A 20,061-nucleotide genomic window follows, 5' to 3' on the forward strand; every position below is an offset into this window, starting at 1 on the left:
ATTTACGGAGGATCTGGCCAGGAGTGGTTTATTATACGGTCTTATATGCTTAAAAAGGGAGCATGAATATTTACAATTGGATCTAAAGAATATAACAATTAAAGTTAAAATTAAAATAAAGTGCATGGAATGAAGTAATTATGTGAAAGCGACAAGTGCAAAGTAATTATGGTGATGAGTACTATTAACACACAACAATGATAAAGAATAACAGTAGCAAAATCATTATTATGTATCAGAAAACAATAAATACCTGAATGGCTTCGCTCCTCCGTTATGTAAATAAGCAGGCTTTTATTCTGAAAAGCCTGACGAGACGCGTTGTTATCTCCTCGTGAGCTTGACAGCCGCTGTCCAGGCGGCCGGAGAGGGGGAGGGGGGAGGAGGAAGGGGAGGAGGAGGCAGCAGGGACACGGGAACCTGCAGGAGGACTCACATGGTCCTGCTGCAGCAGAGGAGCACAGACCGCCGGGACTCTCCAAAAACCTCTTCCACTCAGCTCGGCTTCATTCTCCTTTTATTTCAGACCCTCCCTCCGTTTCTATTTTCTTTTCCTTTATTTTTTACTCCCCCCCCTCCGCTCGCATCCCTCCTCCCGGTGTCGGTGGGACTCGCGCCGGCTAGAAGCAGCGATGGCTCGGGAGAACGGAGTCTCCGGCAGAGGAGAGACGTGGAAAACACAGGTCGACGACATCAAGAAGACTTTTGATTTCAAAGAAGTCCTCGGCACGTGAGTTGACTTAACTTCTCCCCGGGTGTGTGTGAGCGGACAGACCATAATAGTGACCGTTGAGATCACCATGCCGACCCCGAAACCTACCTCAGCTCTCACCTGACACACTCCCGACTGTGACACTCGTTTCTTCTTCTGTGGTATTGCTGTAGGCTTGTTGCATATCCGCGGCGGAGGGGTTAAATTATTCTTTTTTTAAATTATTATTCTTTTTCTTCTTTTTCATCACTAATTAATTGTGTATTTGTGTTTCTGTGAGATTCCTGAGCGACGTCGCAGCCTCGCATCGGTTCTCCAGAGCAATAATGAACTATGTCTTCTGTTAATTGAGCTTTTTAAACTACTTATCCGCCACATTTACACAACTCACCAACTCGTACTTTTAGCTAGTGTGCTAAATACTCACTATACTTCAACCACTGTAGCCATTAATTTGCTTTAACCGTCGTAATGTCACCATTTAGCGTCTTAGCTTTGTATTTCAACAGTTCATCTGTTACTTTAAGCTAACTGTCAGCTCTTCTAGCCATTAGCTGCTTTAAGCTAACTGACAACCATTTATCCATCACTTTCAGCTAACTATTTTTATTATCTTTTAGCTAACTATGTGGACCATTTATCCTAACTTGTTTTCACACACCCACAGACTCAATATGTATTTTCAAATTAACACCACAATTTCCTCTTACATGTCTATAAAAAGACTTAAGTTTGCCCACAAACTCCATGACCGTTGGTGTTATATGTGCAGTATAGCAACTTTATGACAGGTTAGCGGTTCTTTTGCTGCCTAATAACGTGACTAGGGTTCCTCTAGTGTTCCTGTGGTTTTAAATGAGTCTCTTCTACTGTATGTAGTGTTTATTTAGGCGCTTGGGACAATGAGTAAGGATGACTGTGGTGCTTGAAAGTGAGTTCATAGAAATGCAGCGGTTCATCTTTTTGGCACATGCTGTCCTGGAGGAGATGTTCTTGTTGATGACAGAAAGGCTTCAGCAGCAGCAATGCTCTCGTCGTTTCACTCACAGCCTTTCTTTTTCTTTCACCAGGGTTATGAAGGAGATGTGTACTCTCCACCTCCATGTTAGTGAATGTGTTGTCTTTATTCTCTTCTTCCTTGCTCCATCTTCCCTCTCGTTAAACAGCAACTGAATGCAGGTCGCCGGCGCCCCCCCTCCATCTCATCCTCTCCCAAATCCCTGACAGCTCGACCCTGTAAGCGTCTGTCTGCCCGCTGTGGGGGAATGAGCTGCATCTGTTTTGGACGGTGGCCTGGAGGGGGACACGCGGGATTGATGCAGATTGGGATTAACTGCGCAGGGATTAGGAAAACTTCCCCCGAATAGAAGGAGGTTCAATTGTGTTATGTAATGGCTGAATGGGGGTTGATGGCTCCCATGCCGGAGTTTGTCACTCCAGATCACCTGTAATTTGGACCGGATATGACACACACACACACACACACACACACACACACACACACACACACACACACACACACACACACACACAGGCCGGTACAAGACTTAATGATCCAAATCAGCCATGCCGCGGCCACACATTAACCATAGCTGCTGACGGATCTTTGAACTTGATGCATCAGCAGAAAAGAGGAAGTGTGAGTGAGTGTGTGTGTGTGTGTGTTTGTTTGAGATGGGGAAGTGATTTGCGATTAGAACGAGAAAGCAGGATGAAGGAGAAGAGGATGAAGAGGAGAGATGGTGGCTGTGACTCAGTTGGAAACAGATGAGAGTTTGTGACAGCGTGACGAAGCGAACACAGTCGGGATGAAAGCAACAGCCAATCAAAAATGACTTGTTTGTGTCCAGTGATTGGATGACCGGCCAAAAAAACATTGTCACCTCTGTCGTGCTGCAGGAGCCCTTGAACCTGGAAATGAGTTTGTACTTTCCCTCGTCCCGTAGTCAATGTGGTTTTGGTTAGATGCCTGTAATAAAGTATGGTTAAGGTTAACACATGCTGTGAAAATGTTTTAAAGTTGTATTCTTTTGAAACTAACAGAAATGCAAATTAGCGTGTTAGCAATTCCCCGGCCACAGTGGTGTGTTCAGGTGCAGCGGCACACGTGGGAACCCTGAAGCCAGTCAGCGTATTACTGCGGTGTTGAATGTTTTTTCTGTGTCAGCGTTTCTGAGCTGCAGCTGTACTGACAGGATGTGATGTCACGGAGCTGACACCGGCCATTCATATTTTGTCTCCTTGCACTAAATCACCCATGCAAACACAGGTGTGTGTGTGTGTGTGTGTGTGTGTGTGTGTGTGTGTGTGTGTGTGTATGTGTGTGTGTGTGTGTGTGTCTGGTTGCAGACATGTACTTGCGGCTCTAATCGGTGTCTTATTACCCTCCCGTGGTCTGTGTGTGTGTGTGTGTGTGTGTGTGTGTGTGTTTGTGTGTGTGTGTCTGTCGCTCCCTATTCAATAATTCAATACAAACAGCTGTGTGTGTGTGTGTGTGTGTGTGTGTGTGTGTGTGTGTGTGTGTGTGTGTGAGAGTCTCAGGTAGGCCACAGCTTGCTCAGAAGGAGGGATTCATCCCATGATTAGGTCATGGAGTTAGGGGACACAGTGGAAGTTTTTTTACCAAGTGTGTGTGTGTACGTGTGTGTGTGTGTGTGTGTGTACGTGTGCATGTGAGTGGGATAGAGACATAAAGTAAAGTGGCGGCTGTGATGGTGGTGCATTGTGGGACGTCACTGTGCCATCTAGGGCACGCTGCCCTTAATTGCTGCTCCACTTCCCTGCTGCTGGCACTGTTCTCTCCACTGTTTTCTGGGACTGCAGACCCATCCTCTCTCTCTTTATGTCTCTATATCTCCCTCTTTATGTCTGAAGCTCTTTCATACACCTCCCTGCTGTGTGTCCTTGTGTTGAACTTTTCCTATTTTTATATTTTTTAATTTTTTTGTTGGAAAGCGTAGTGAGGACAGGATGCCGATTTGAAAGTTTCCATTCATCCATCCCTGTTTATAAATAGTGTCTTTATAAATAGGACAAAAGATGATTGTTTGCAATGTGACAAAACCAACTTCATCAGTGGGCCGATATCCCACGCTTCTAACAGCGTGCGTGCCACTGTGTGTGTGTGTGTGTGTGTGTGTGTGTGTGTGTGTGCTGTTGCCTGTGCACAAAGACAAAATCGACCACACTGGAGTCCTAGATGAATACTCACAGCATGTCGGCATCTGTCCTCTGTCCTCTCCTTTTTCTTCTGTTGAGTCCTGAGGCTGTGATTGGTCGTCGCTGTTCCTCGTTGCCGCCGGTGACGGTCTTGTCGGTGTAATGTAGCACTTGCGCTTGCCGTTGATGGCGATGTCATTATGTCGGTGAGGCGGTCGCTGATGTCGCTGAAATCATCTGCGTCGTTTGTTCCTGGGATGTTGATGATGATTGGATGTTGTCGTTGACTTTGTAATGGCCGCTGTGGTTTATTACAACTTTTTAACAAAAATAATCTTCACTCAAGGTTCACTTACTATTGTTTTATTTGTATTTTTGGTATTATTGATACCCACCATTGATGTGCGGAGGATTTCAACACGCCGACACAGAATATGCCGATCTCAGTTTGGCATCTCAGTGCTACTAAATTTGAGCTACAGTCATGTCACACACCTCCTACACACACACACACACACACACTACACCACACACACACACACACACACACACTGAGCAGAGCAGAGCATTTAAAAGCGGCAGAATGGCAAAGTCACCTTTTCCTCTTCATACATGCTGCAAATGAAACACTTGCTTTCGCCAGCTGTCAGGACTTTCCTCTTCACTAAATGGATTTAGTGTGTGTGTGTGTGTGTGTGTGTTGAAGGGGAGCGTCCACCTCTCTGCACAGATTGACACGTGTATCCAGACCTCTGAGTATTAATGATCATAAACTTTAGTCCATTATCGGATCAGTGCTCTATATTAAGCCTCTGGGCTCATAATGTCCCCGAGCTGAAAGCCTGTTGTCTCTGCGCCGCTCTGTCCCGACAGCTGTGTGGCCCCCTGGTGTGCTGCCGCTCGCGTATGTTCAACGCGGCCCCCCATCTTCGTGGAGAGGTGCGGAGAAATATATATATATTTTTTTTTGTTTTACCTCATGCTGTTCCATTAGTTGCACATAAAAAGAGACAGATTTTTGTCGCATGACACATCAGAAACACTATTCTGGTCCGGAGCAACTCGTCCTGGTGTCCCACTGCGATTTCATTTTTGTCAGTTCTGAAAGCACGGCGAAACGCTGCCTCCTCGTGACTTATTAAATGAGGACGCACTCGCCAAAATGCAGGCGAAGCTGGAGAAGCTGTGCCGAGACAACGAACCCCCCCACAAAAGACCTTTTCCTTCGTTTCGTTTTTTGTGTGGATTTGGTTTCAGGCCTGTTCAAGGGTCTCGACAACAACATCTGCTGCTGGAGAGGGAAAGCAGGGCCACGGCCTGCTGGGGGACAAATGTTGCTTGTCATGGTGAAGTTGGCGGTTGGTGGCATGACGATGCTTTGGTGATCAAGGGGCGACAGGGTGCTGCTGGGGGTCAGTAGACATGCGGCGACCTGAGCGGTGTCGCTAATTGTCTTGGCCTCTCAAAACATCCGTCAAAGTCACCGGAAGTTATTTCGTGGTACATTTGTTACTGCTCTGTTCTCAGCACCCACTGGGTGAGTAAGTGCCTGCTCTGCTGTCACAGAGAAGACAAATTGAAAGCAGCACTGAACTTAGTTTCTCACTCTAACTGAAAATGTTGATGCTAAATTAAAGTTCAGAGGAAAACATCCCTTGGTATTTATTAATTGAGAGTTTAACTGTCTACTTCAAATGATGATGAATCCTGATTGGTGCAATGAAATACCACAGACTGTATGTAGGAAGTGGACGTCACCCATTGGTTTGTGGACCGCCGCTTTGAAGCCTTGAGTTCGGCGACTTGGCAGTCGCCATTTTGGCTTTTTGCAACCAGTGAACCAAAGTGACTATATATCCTGACTGCGTAGGAGGGACTTAGAAACGGTATATTCAGCAGCGACCTGTCAATCACAGTTAGCCAGCCCTAAAGCAACCTCTGCTTTATGATCTATTTTACTCTAAATGGGACCATCCTTTACTCAAGAAGACTTTAAACTAGAGTTTAAGGCCATAAACTCATGTTTACAATGTGTACTGAGGTAATAAATCAAGTGTGAGGTATTGTCCCCTGTATTGTCTCTGGGAACTGGGATTCAGTGACCCCAGTGTATCCTGGCAATGTGAAGAACCAGAGTTTAGACCCTCATGTATCATAGAATTGACAGAAAATGTAATGGAATAACCGAATGACCAAAAAAAGGGGATGTTTTTAAAACACTATAGTATATAGCTATAGTATAGTATATTTGGTGGCTAGGTTGGCTAGGTTGCTGTGAACCACGCTTAATAGGAAAAGCCCCACAATGACGCAGAAGCACAGCCTCTTTCCTGTGAATCGAGACAAAAATATGTGTCAGCAGGTGTTGGGGCTGCCCTCAGGGAAACGCTCTCAGGCGGCTTGTAGTTTCACTGCCGAGCTCCCAAACGTTTCTCTGACGTTAGAATGACTCACATGCCGCCAGCACAAACGCCCTCCGTGGGCAAACCGTACCCGTCATTAGCTCAAGTGTCACACTGTGTAACACATCTGGGTCTCCTGTCGACGCTTAATTCTCATATTCCCCCATAATTAATTTCATCACAGCAGAGGACAGGGCGGCATATTCTGTCGGCACAAATTGTTCCAAGCGGTAAATGGAAACGGTTTCCTGCGCTGGATATCCACGAAGAGAAAGGGAAGACGTTTATCTATAACAAAACGTGTGTAAGGTCAATATTATTCATTAAAGGAAAGAAAACTCAATGGCTGTGATACCAGCTGACGGTTGCATTGTGCAACCTCTACCTGACCAGAAAGGCAAGTCAGAAAGCAGCTTAGCTTACCCTTACCCTGGAGGCTCGGCTGCTCCTGACAGTGGCAGAGCAAAGTATAGCAAAAATACCAGAGCGGAGGAAGAGGAGGAGGAAGAGATAACAGAGCGGAAACGAGGAATTGTAATGAAAAGCAATGAGGGCGGGGATCACATGGGAGCCTGAGGGGCCGGCCTCGTAGAGGGCCCCTCGGGGCGTCCACGAAAGGATGAATATGTTGGAAGTCATCTTCCTTTCCTTCCACCATCTGCCGTCACCAGATACTCTGAGCAGCACTATGTTCCTGTTTTGTGCTTTTGTACGTTTCCCTCCAAAATGCAACCTGGTGGCTCATCGTGTCCAAAAACGGACGGAAGAAGCAGATGATTATGATCATAGTAGTAATGATGATGATGCAGCGATGGGCCCACCTGAGAAACTCAGCCCAGTCGAGTGAATCACCAGCAGACTGTCTGGGTCTCTCTCTCACATGTGGGGTACCTTTGACCTTTTTAGCAATCATAATGCAATCGTTTAGCCACATTTAACAGAACGGGATTATACCTCCAGGAACCTTGTATCGGTTTGATTGTAAGAGTCAGAACTGCTATCAGTGAACGGGCGTGTGTGAACATGTCTGGTTGTATTCAGTGCGTCATGTCTTTAGTGTTCTGTTGGCTCCAAGTGGCCAAGTCCAACAAACAAAAACGGTGCCAAGGCCTCCACAAAACGTTGTAATCGGATGAAATTCCTCGTTTAGTAAAAATCCGAAACATTTATACTGTAAATTCACAAATAGTCTGCGGTCGGGCCGCGCAATATGTCGTCTTAGCGTCAACATTGCGTAATAGTCACACTGAAGGATGTGCGATCAAACATGTCAACATTTCTCTGACTCCAGCTTCTTAAATGTGAATATTGATGCTTTCTATACTATCCTATGACAGCCAATTGAATACATTTGAGTCGTGGACAAAGCAAGACGTTTAAAGACGTCCTCTTGTGCTTTCGAAGAAAAAAACACTTTCACAATTTTCTGATATTTTCTGGACCAAATGACTAATTGATTCATAAAAAAAAGAAATCAACAATGAAAATGATCATTTTTGACCCGTGTTTAAAGTCTTATTCAGCATTGTAGACCTTTCTGGGACCCATATCGATCGGACTGCTGGGGATTAATTATAGCGGAGCAGCGTGTACCCAAATCATCTCTTTTGCCCGTTGCCCATCAGATTGTGAATGATTGCCGCCGTTAATGGAAGCAGCGCCGCAGCGGCAGCAGCTCCACTGCTACCCGGCACACACTCCGTCTTCTGGACAGGTAATTTAGGGCAGACGGCACGCACACAAACAAAACCCTGCACACGCAAGCACACACTCAATGGAAACACAGAAAGAGGCTGACACACACACACTTAAACACGCACAGTATCTGACATGTTCACAGAAACATTTATGGAAATAAAAAATCCTTCTTTTGTTTAAAACGTACCAAACTAACATTATGTTTCTGTAAAATGGCTCATACGCTTTCTGCTCTGTTCGGCATTACACTTCACCAGAGTGACGCACTCATTTGCACCTTGGAGGCCTTTTCTGTATTATAGCAGACCTACTTTCACAGAGTCCTACTACTGTACTTAGATCAGTGTGTGTGTGTGTGTGTGTGTGTGGCTGTTTATCTGGCGCCGCTCGGTCCCAGTTGCTCTCACGCCGTCCTCGAGCGGATCACAAAGCAGCACACAAACACTGAAGTTTTTAAAATGCGTCGGGCTCCGTCACCAGCAGAGCGTGTGTTTGCGGTTCAGGTGTCATTCTCAGGCAAAAACTGCTTCACTGTTCGGCCCCAGCCAGCCGTGCTTGTTGGATTTGTGTGTGTGAGAAAAATGCTCTATGCGTCATCCATCTAGTCATTTGTGGGATGTCAGTGCGTTGACATCATCTTTTTTTCCGCCTGACCCGCCGGGAAGGAACCCCCTCGGCAAATTATATCTTTGGTACAGGTGATGTCATGTAAAAAAACATTCCTTAGTCTAATTTGATGTTTTATGTTATTTTATATCTCCGCAACCATCTGGCCTTGAATGATATCTCAAGCCCCTTGGTGGTGGTTTAGAATACAATTTCAGAAAGCCGTTTGCCGTTGGTATTTCAGCACTAATTTGTTTTCGTGAACGTCATGTCGACAAGAAAGTGCGCTAAAAATGAGGCCACAGCAAGACGACGGTTAGCTTAGCTTAGGATAAAGACTGGAAGGGAGGGAGGGTAACAAAATCTCTCTTTAGCGCCTCTAAAACTTGCTAAAAACTAAATGTTATATGTATAAAAACGACAAATTGTGATATTATGTTGGACTATTTCTTGGCCAAGGACGCAGTGAAGTCCTGGTTCTTCAGCTGGCTGCCTGAAGCCCAAGACTCCATAAAATAGTTAGTGAAATGGAGGCGCATAAGCTCCCCGTAAAACCACAAAGTAAGATGGCTTTGACGAAACCAAACAGTGACGTGCTCCTGATTGACTCATGGAGTCTGGCGGGGGTGACATCATTATTCTGCCATTCGCACTTCATTCAAGTAGCTGAAGGCTACCCACAGTTCTTCTGCGGCTGTTGGTGGATGCCATTCGCTCTCTGTAACCCAGAGGCCAGCCGCACCCTGCAGCAGCCATCTGCTGTTGCGTCCACACCTCCCTTGTTATGTGTAACTTGTGACTATTGTGGCGTCTGCGGTTATTAAATGAAAGTTGTAATCTATTGAAGGGAGCCGAGATTAGGCCAACCTAATGGTTGTTATGCGGTGCCACAAGTCCTGTTAGCACCTGTTCTCGTGTGTGTGTGTGTGTGTGTGTGTGTGTGTGTGTGTGTGTGTGTGTGTGTGTGTGTGTGTGTGTGTGTGTGTGTGTGTGTGAGACTGCTGCTGAGTGTGACGGAGGTGTATTTGGTTATCTATATATGTGCATGTGAGAGACAATGTAGAGCTTCTGGGAAAGTGAATGCATAGTTTCATCCGAGGGAAAAACAAGTGTGAGCATGTGTGCGTATCTGTGTGCGCCAATAAAACAACAGCCACATCACAACAGCATGTTTAAATATTTGCACTAGGCTTGTTTCTACTGATACAACCTCAATAGAGGCCATTTTTTCCCAGAGTCTCTAAAGCAAACATGTAGGTCTCCCGTCACGGTGGAAGAGTGGCTTGTTAATGACTAGTTTCCACGTCTAGCAGCCGACGGGAAACAAAAGAGGCAGGTGAAGCTGGAGAGCCTCCTCAGTAGCCCTCTCGTGCGTGTCCTCGTTGAACTTATTCTAATTCTTTAAACAGATGCTGACGCTTGAACTAGGCCGAGCCGAAGCCAGTCGGCTAATGAGCGAGTGACCTCGGCTTCACCAATGAAGAGGCTCGACATCTCCGTTGTACATCTTGTTCCTTCTGGGGGTTTTCGTGGGCATTTAGGGAACATTATATTCTTTTCAAGGACAAGATGACTGTGTCACTCTACCCACAGACGAGGCGGAGGAAGTCGACGCGTTGCCTCCGGAGCGGCACTCCACTCTGTGAAGATAACAGGAATGGAAACGTAATGAAAAGGCTGCATCTCGGGCAAACAGAGCTGTTTACTCACAGCGTGTGACGGACACGGAGATTAAATCCTCCCCGACTCACCAGGTGATAGACAGTGGCAATGCCATAGAAACAAGAAAACGGTCGAATGGGCATTAAACTGCTCTCTGTGGTCTTTTGAGTACAGAGGTACAAATGGCAATTGTTGCCGTAAAAGAGTTGACGCGGTATCGCCAGAATAAGAGCGAAGGCAGCTCTTAGCTAGGCGGCTAATGAGGCGAAGGGACCTTGATGTTCTGCTCATCTTCTGTGAGCAATGAAGCATTCAAGCTCAATGGCGTAAATCCTGGTCAGTTAGCATGGTTAGCTTCCACCACGCTGTCATGCTACACTGGTTACAGAAGACGAGCCGAACAACGTCGTCTCTCATCTGGCGATAGCGATCCAGCTACGTTGATCCGAAGAGGTACCCGTTCTAATCCCATCCTCTTTCTGTGGGCAATCCAGCTCAAAATAGAAATATGTTTTCATAAGCGTGATCTATGGTATTACCACGGTTACAAGACAGAAAATATCAAGAGTGGACTTTAACTTGAGATGATACAGCATGACCATGCAAGCTAAAAAAACAAAAAACGCTATTCCACTATCTCCGGTGTGTACGAATAGAATGGCTGTACTCGCTCCACACGCCCCAGGACACGAAAGGTCATGAAAGAGTCTTTCTTTTCATCTGCTCACAAATCTATTCTACTCTCCTCATCAATACTTCCACACACTCTTATTAGAGCTGGGGACCTCCAGCATGGCCTTCAGCTTGTCATCATGTATTTTTATTCCCTTCCTTTGCAAAGGAAATGCCTCCCCCACCTCCTCTCTCTCTCTCTCTCTCTCTCTCTCTCTCTCTCTCTCTCTCTCTCTCTCTCTTTCTCTCTCTCTCTTTCTCTCTCTCTCCCTCTCCCCCCCTGTGTGTCTCTGTATGCCTCCATCACTCAGCATGGCTCTTGTTAGACTGACTGGGAGACTGCGGTGCTTTGCTGGCAGTGTTCATGTTGCTGTCACTGCAGTCAGCCTTGTGCCTTTTCTGTGTGTGTGTGTGTGTGTGTGTGTGTGTGTGTTAGGGGGATCTCCAAGGTCACAGGACAGGAGATAAACTGCTGAGTCACTTACTGCTCTGTCGTCAAAACAGCTTTTTTTCTCTCGCTGCGGCAGTTTATTCTCGGCTGTTTTTATTGTAGATTTGGGCCGTTCTGTAAAGGTTCATTTATATAATAACATTCACACAAAAGCCCAAATGTGTTGATTTCACACCTCATCTGTACACCGTCAGCTACATTCAGCGTTGACACGGAGAGATGTTGCGCGACAAGGTGGTTGTCCCACTTTTCCTTTTTTTCTTGTTTGTCATTTTTTGTCTGAAAAACATCCGCTGCACTCATGATTCACTCCTTTTCATTGCTCTCGCAGCTCATTCTCCATTTACAAATGTGCACTTCCAAATTTTAACTTTCAGATTGATTTCACACACACACACACACACACACACGGTCATACACAGCATGCACACACATTCTCTCGCTTTTACACGTGGGATTACCCAGAGTCCAAGTGCGTCCTCTCTCACACACACACACACACACACACACACACACACACACACACACGGGCCGCCGAAACTGTTACCATGGCGAATAATGTAAACAGAAGTCTCCTGACAGACAGTAGTGGTCAGGGCTGTTGCCATGGCAAACCCATACCGCACAGGCTGTGTGTGTGTCCATGAGTCAAACACACAAAGCAGACAGGAAGCATCTTCTTTCTTTCTTCCCTGTGTGGTCCCTCCCCTTTCCCACTTAATCACAATCACACACACACACACACACACACACACACACACACACACACATCTTTCGCCTCCTGAATTGGGTTTCCCTCCTGTCAGGGGAGTCCAGGTCATCAGGGCTCTGTAGCAAAAACAACTTTGATCCCGACTAAGGAATAATGCGCTGAAACCAGAAGATGGAACAAATCCGTTTAATACCAACATATATTTTCTGTTCAGGTCCAGATGAACTATCTGTTTTGTCTACAGTTTGGAGATATCCAGTTTTTTTGTTGAATCTCTATTTTGGGTTTCTCAGAATTCAAGTTTTGTGATCTTTTTGATTGTTTTGATCTTTTGATTTGAAAAACTTTATTAACCCCCAGTGGGGAAACTGATGTGTCACCAAAAAGTCAGACTCATACAGACAACAACAGACAAAGTTCACAGACAAGAGACAAATTACAAAGAGCAAACACCAAAACAAATGCCAAATGAAACGAGACACAAGCCATACGATACAAGACACATTTTGTTTCGGTGACCTGACGTAATCTCGCCCGGCACGCATCAGTGTTCGCGTCTTTCTGTTCATGTTTCATTTCGTGCCACAGGGCTCGGCGTGCACGTCCCGTCTGCCGCGGCCTCGCCGCTGGAGAGGAGCCGGTGGATCAGGGTCTCGAGCTCTGACACCAGACTCTGCTTCCGTTTCGGGGATTTTTGTCTCAATTTGCTCGGAAGACTGTGCAGGCATTTTGTCACAGGGCTTTCTCTCTCTCTCTCTCGCTCTCTCTCGCTCATTGGCACTTAATTGCTGCCGTGGCAACAGTGCTATTTAAGCCCACGCACTCTGCAACTACGGCGCATGGCGTGTGCACACAGTCACAAAATAAAGAGGAAGGAAGACCTCTCCGCTCCATTTCTCCAAGTGTTTATGTTGTTTTCTACATATGGAGACTGAGGTTGTGCTGAAAGCTGTTTGCGTGTCACCCGTCCTGTTATTCCGCTCCGTTGCTTTTATAGCAGCTGTAAAACAAATAAATAATCCGTGCCTCCCGTTGCCATAGTGATCCAAATCCGCTGTGCTCCACCTGCGGGTCAGAACCCCACAACGGGTCCGGAGGCGGTTTAGGAGGTAACGCGATGAAACGTTTGTATCTGTTGCTGCTGATCTGTTTTTATTCTCATTACACTGCGTGTCCTATGTTGTACGTCATCTCGTATAATCTCATAGGTTGTGTTAAAAATATTAAAACGCACCGCTCAGTGTGTGATAACGAGCTGCGATCACAGTTCTGAGCAGGTTCTTCAAAGCAGAACACGGAGACTCCTGAGAAAAGGTTCCACGGAAATGTGAGTTTCTTGTGATTCAAGAAAGGACTGAATTCTTAAAGATGATGGAGGATGACGTGTAACTAAAACTTCAAAATTGATAGTCATCATGTGACAAGCGAGCAAGCATTGGGCAATTGGACACACAACTCAACTTTGGATTCAAAGCACATGCAAATACTGGTGTGTGTGTGCGTGTGTGTGTGTGCGCATGTACGTGGTCTGCTCAGTGATGACGGTTTGGCGCCGTATAATTGTCCTTGCCCATGCTCTGTCATAATCAGGCCTTTTGGATGTGTGTGTGTGTGCGCGTGTGTGTTTGGGTGTGTGTGAGCACATTCAGAGGCAACCGCTTCTGCTTTGATTAGACAGCTAATTATTGATTGGGTAGGAGCAGACCTACAGAGCTGACATGATCCCTCTTTGCGTGTTAGTCACACAGTATGTGTGTGTGTGTGTGTGTGTGTGTGTGTGTGTGTGTGTGTGTGTGTGTGTGTGTGTGAACCATATGCATCTAGAAAGCTTACCAGTTCTTTCCCAGCTGCCTTTTTATTTTGTCATTTGGCTGCCATTGTTGTTGTCGGCTGAATCACTGTTTGTTTCTTCCCGGCTCTGCTTGATGTCATTTTAACGCCCCGCTGCATTTAGACGTTCAGATCGATGGCATTAACGCCAAAATGAAACTTCCCCTCGCAATGGTGGGAGCGGTGAAGAAAAACCTCCGCGAACATTAGGACGTCGTTACGAGGCGGATACGATTGCATCGTGACGCGTACGCAGGACCAATCTCCTCCCAGCGATGTAAAAACAAAGTTAGCAAAGGGCCCGCAGATTAGCTTGTTCCGGGAGGGTGTTTGTGGCTGAGCGGCGCCGGATCTTGTGAGGGATGTGTTAACGTTTTTGCACTTAATGCAATTACCGCGCGCCGTTAATGCCATTTCGCACTCTCAATTCATGTCAGTTCCAGTGTACCTGACCACTTTGTGAGGCAACAGCAGGGCATTAATGGGCATGGTCTGGGTTACCTGCATGGATGACTCTTGTTCAACAACTCTGTTTATGCAGGGTTTGATCATAGAGGTGTGAAATCATGCCAATTAGACCCAAGCTTGAGCCATTTTCACACCACGATTGGGTTCTTTCATCTACCAAATAGAGATTTTTTGGTTTCTGACACTGGCAATAAATGCACTTCGGCAGAGAGAGGGCAAGTTTGAGTGAAAGGTTTAGTTGAAAGTGTGTCGTACAGCAGAGCAACGCACATTTAAAACGCTACGAGACACACTGGAACTACACCATTTACTCTCCAAAATGTTATCTACGAGGTTCGTCGTTTCTGCTTTTCTTTTTTTCTTTTTATCAAACTGAGCCCAAAGTAAAGACCACTCCCACCGAGCTGATACCGTGGCTGAGGACTCTTTGGAGCAAGCAGCTAATTAGGGGCGGGCCGTGTTTTTTGTACAGTTGGTGTTCAAGCGGGATCATTCAGCACTCTCTTTGGTTTGATTACATCCCAGCTCATCTTGCTGCCGCGTTGCATTCTGGGCCGTCTGACCAGCCTCTTCTGTATTGTGGGTCTACGGCCCTCAAAAGAAGCGCTTGCTCTGTTTTCTTCAGCAGTTTCTCTTGGTTGCAGGCGGATTTCTGCTTTCAGTAAAGACGCAGAAGAACCTGATGACTGAACAACTTTTTATGATGAATGCATTTTCAGCTCGTCATTGAGAAACACTGATGGCTGCTGTCAGTCTCCATGTTAAATGTGTCACTGTCACCTTGTCAGCCTATTCTAGTCACTCTGTTCATATCTCTGTCTTACACTGTGTGTGTGTGTGTGTGTGCGTGTGTGTGTGTGTGAGACATACTGGTTCCCTGTTGGATATGCACTTGATGGAGAAACACACGCACACACACACTGTTGCTGCCAATGCATTTCTTCCGCGGTGCACTCACAGAGGCTGCGAAACTCGACTGACACAGTTATTCAGGTTTATACAGGAGGAAATGCAATCATTGTTGCCGCGGGTAACGGCAAGCTGGGACTGCCAGCCAGTCAACCCCCGACACACGCACACACACACACACACACACACACACACACACACACACACACACTGGCCAGTTTGTGAACTTGGCAGCCAGATGTTATACAAGCTCCTGTTCTCCAATCGAATGAGCCCCACAGGTCCTTCAGTGTGTGTCGTTGTGTGTTTGTTTGCACACACACACACACACACACACACACACACACACACACACACACACACACACACACACACTCTCTCTCTCTCTCTCTTTCAATCCCTCCCTCTCTCTCTACTGACCTTTTTCCTCATTTCAGTATAGCTCAGCTTCACATTTCATTCACTTCTTCCCACCATTCAGACATAATATTCAGCCTGAATGAACAGGTTGTGTGTGTGTGTGTGTGTGTGTGTGTGTGTGTGTGTGTGTGTGTGTGTGTGTGTACACAAGTTTATGAGAGGCTCTTATACTAAGTATAAACATATATACAACCCAAAGGTAGAAACCAAAGTGAAGTGTCTTATTAAGGAGTTGAAGAGCTTCAATCCAACGTTATTATATGGAGATGATAGCAGCGGCTGTTAACAGTTCCTCACAGTTCCTCTTATTCATTGTGGATTACCACTGAATTATTTTACACATCCTTGATTTACTGACACAATCACAGCAGGTCGCAACAAAAGCAACTGCAGCTGCAATCTTCCCACCTGTGACAATTAATAAGCCCGCGGCTGTGAGATGTAACGCCACTGTGCGTCACCACTGGTGTGAGATGAGAGTAAAAGCTAACCAGTCTCTCGGGCAATGTCAATGTTTGCATACGGCAATTACACCAATGCAGCAGTGTAACCATTTTACTGAGGAAGGAAAGTCAGTATCATCATCAAAGTGAACGTTCGTTCATATTAGCTCACAGAGTTATGCTTCTGATTTGCAAAATAAATCAAATCAAACGAGCCGTAATGTGTTTGTTCTCTGGTGTTATAGCGGTGGGATTATTAGGATTATGGGAACAAGAGTTTAGTGCAGATTAAGGCTGAGTTCACAGACTGTCGGTTAAGTAGAAGGCAACCCCCGTACACACACACACACACACACACAGGCCCGCAGTGTGTGGCAGAGCGATTGAGAGGTTATGAGCATATGTATCCCTGTGTGGCTGTTTTTTTGTCAATGGATGCTCATTCATGTGTGTATCCGTCTCTTTCTCCGTCTCTGCGGGTGATGAATGAAAAGTGTGTGTCCTTGTGTGTGTCCGTGTGTGGAAGCGAGGCAACAGTGCAAACACAAAGCCCACTTGTTTTGTCTGGCTTTGACGTCACCGAAAACCCACAGCAGCCGTTATCAACGCCAGCAGGTGTGTGCTGTGTGTGTTGTGTGTGTGTGCGGCAAACGCAGTGATCTGATTGGTGTGCCGAACGGTCCACCTTGATCACCGGTGGTGTGGGGGAGGCAACTGACAATGTGATCAGTTATCACTGTAAAAGACGCGTGGAGAGTGAGGTGAGAAACACAAAGAGGATGAGCGGAGGAGGAGGAGGAAGTGAAGGTGAGAAGAGAGCGAGATTCTCGCTAAGAGGCGTGAGAAAAAACACCAAGAGCAAGCACCTCAGAAGAGATCGGCAACAAACCGGCAACTGCGACGGCACGCTGGTGTACTTGAGGCTCGTCAAATGGGCTCCTCCTCTCAAGGGCTCGAGGGCTCGCCGCACAGCAGAGCGTATCGATGTGATCGAGAGCTCATTCACAACACCCTCTGTCCGCCGGAATGAGGGTGTTTAGACACACGTCCAGCTCAAACACACACACACACACACACACACACCGAAATACACCCGAACGCAACAATGAGATTGGAAACATCGGAGAGGCAGGGCGAAGGTGTGATGACCTGATGCGAGACTCGTTTTCCATGCAGGGAGGCGCGTAAGATGGAGAGACGGAAGTAAATTCATGAATTGAGTTTTGACTGAAGTTCATGTAGGGTTTGACAGATAATCGTGTGAAATGTTAAATCAAGAGAATAATGTTACTAGAGCGATATCAAAACACACCTTTTTCTTTATTTTTATTGCTCCCATTGGTGTAGTGCAGTTGCAGATTCCTTCCTATACACCTATACACTGCTTTTGCCACCTTTCCCCTTCTTTCTTGTGATAAGTCCAAGAACAGTTTTTATTTTTAAAACACCATTTCAAAGAAAAGATTCACAGTGTATTGCAAAAGGGAACAGATTAGCAAGCCGAAGGCTAACAGCTCCCTTGAGCTAAATGTTAAACTTCAGCATGCTAACATGCTAAAACGCTGAAGTTTAGCAGCTGTATCAGCTGTGGGTACCGTTTTAGCGTTGCTTGTTATAATGCTAACATCAGCTAATTAGCAGGAGACACAAAGTGCATCTGAAGCGGGCGGGAGCACCATGATGCCACGTTCACACTTTGGCCAAGCGTAGCCGCTACATCATTGTGTTGCAGAAGCGCTCGTTAGCGTGGTTATGACGTTAAATAGCGCTGAGAACTGGTTAGCGGCGAGAACACATTCCTCTTGTAATCCCATTTTTTTGACGGAGCGGAACAGTGGTGGGTAAAAAGGGTTAGGGGACTGGAAACGGTGAAACCAAACGCATATGATTGGTTGACGCTTCGCCATTCCGTTTGAGTGTCGGGCGTCAATTTGTAGCTTCGTGTCACCGGCTCCCACTGAAAAGGACTTGTGGCCTCTTGATTTGCCGCTTGTCGTGTGAACCCAGTTTTCAGTGTTTCAGGTTGCACACTTCAGCTAACGGTTTGGTTTTATTGACCACAACAGTAGACAGTGTACTTTTATATCGACAGTTTCCCTCAAGAGTTAGTGGAGAACCAAACGGAGCGAAAAGACGAGTAACTGGACTTCCTTTCATTATAGGGCCACAAGCGTGACTCCGAATGAATGCTAACGTTGCTCCGTGTCTGCTGGATGTGTCGCTAACTCGTTAGCCACAAAAACCTCCCAAGGTTGTTCCTCCGGGCCTGAAAAGAGCCGTCTCGTGGTCATAAAGTCGACGTTACCGTGCATCTAGCGCTAATGACTTCGGACGTTAGCTCTATTTACGGAGGGAGAACAAAGACATCGACATCGGCTTAGGACGTTATAAATCCAGATTTGTGTCGGGCCGCAGGTTTCCTGAATATTTGCACAGGAAGAGATGAGCGGCGAGAAGCGGCGAGGTAACAATAGAGAGATGTTTGTTTCCCCCTAATGCGACGTCAGTGATGCTGATGGCAGATCGTCACAGGAGTCGACGCGCGGTTCAGGCAGATTAACTCTCAATAAGCTCATCTTCATTCATCGCCCCGCTTGTCTCCCCCGGCACACACACACACACACACACACACACACACACACACACACACACACACACACACACACACACACACACACACACACACTCGCTCATACAAGAACCGAGAGACCGTTTCGCCTAATATTGTCGCAGTGATTCATGGTTGAGGAGCGTCCGTCTTTATGACGCGAGAAACCCAAAAATTAGAAATGATTTCCCAACCGTGGCAGTCGTTCTAAGTGAATGAGTAAAAACGATTGCTAATGTTACACTCGGCAGATCCAATCCCGTTATCGTCGCAGTGCAATTTTCTGCTTGTTAAGATCAGATACCTGTATCTGCTGTCAATGAGGTCTCAAAGGCAAAATGACTGAATTCATTCCAATTCAATTTGATTGTTTTCCCCTTTGGTTTGCTCGGTTTAATCTGACAATGAGATAGAACCTAAGTAACCAATAAGATGCCAGAGTTTAAAGGTACACGACCGTTCAAAGGTTTGGGGTCACCCAGACACATTTTCAGTTTCTTTGCAATTTCTTTCATGGAATAATCTTCATTTCTAAGAACAAGAACAGACTGGCGACTTTCACATGGAAGTTATCTTTTTCTGGCCATTTTGAGAGAATAATAGAACCCACAAATGTGATGCTCCAGATACTCAACTAGCTCAAAGGAAGGCCAATTTTATAGCTTCTCACCAGCATAACTGTTTTAAGCTGTGCTAACATAATTGCACAAGGGTTTTCTAATCATCCATTAGTCTTCTAAGGCGATGACCTAACACAATGTACCATTAGAACACTGAGTGATAGTTGCTGGAAATGGGCCTCTATACACCTATGTAGATATTTCATTAAAAACCAGACGTTTCCACATAGAATAGTCATTTACCACATTAACAATGTATAGTGTATTTCTGATTAATTTAATGTTATCTTCATTGAAAAAAACAGTGCTTTTCTTTGAAAAATAAGGACATTTCTAGGTGATCCCAAACTTTTGTTTGTGTACACTCTCCTGACCCCACGGTGAAAATCCACTGAAAACCGGCACGAATGATCATGAATGTGACTCCTCTCTGTTTCTAAATGTGTTCACAGAGGAGCGTTTTCGGAGGTGGTCCTGGCCCAGGAGAAGCTGACCGGCCGGATGTTCGCGGTGAAGTGCATCCCCAAGAAGGCTCTGAAGGGGAAGGAGAGCAGCATCGAGAACGAGATCGCCGTGCTGAGGAAGTGAGTGCCGCCACGCTCGCACGCAAAAAGCCTCCCCTAATTCCCGGTTACCGGGGCAACTGTGCATCTCCTCTCTCTTCCACTTTCCTCCGCCCCCAGGTCACG

The 20,061-nt window shown here is 46.1% G+C and overlaps 1 protein-coding gene across 1 annotated transcript in view; it reads left to right on the forward strand.

Moving 5' to 3' along the window:
- Window positions 1-632: 632 nt before the first annotated feature.
- Window positions 633-20,061, forward strand: part of camk1da (calcium/calmodulin-dependent protein kinase 1Da) — a gene marked incomplete at both ends in the record, with an annotated part of 41,014 nt that continues 21,585 nt past the window's right edge. The window contains 2 exons of the mRNA XM_079236440.1: window positions 633-730; window positions 19,825-19,956. Coding sequence (XP_079092566.1) covers window positions 633-730; window positions 19,825-19,956 — 230 coding nt within the window. The remainder of the gene's footprint in view (window positions 731-19,824; window positions 19,957-20,061) is intronic.

The sequence above is a fragment of the Taurulus bubalis genome (genome assembly GCF_910589615.1).
Source record: "Taurulus bubalis genome assembly, chromosome: 20".
In the NCBI taxonomy this organism is placed as follows: Eukaryota; Metazoa; Chordata; class Actinopteri; order Perciformes; family Cottidae; genus Taurulus; species Taurulus bubalis.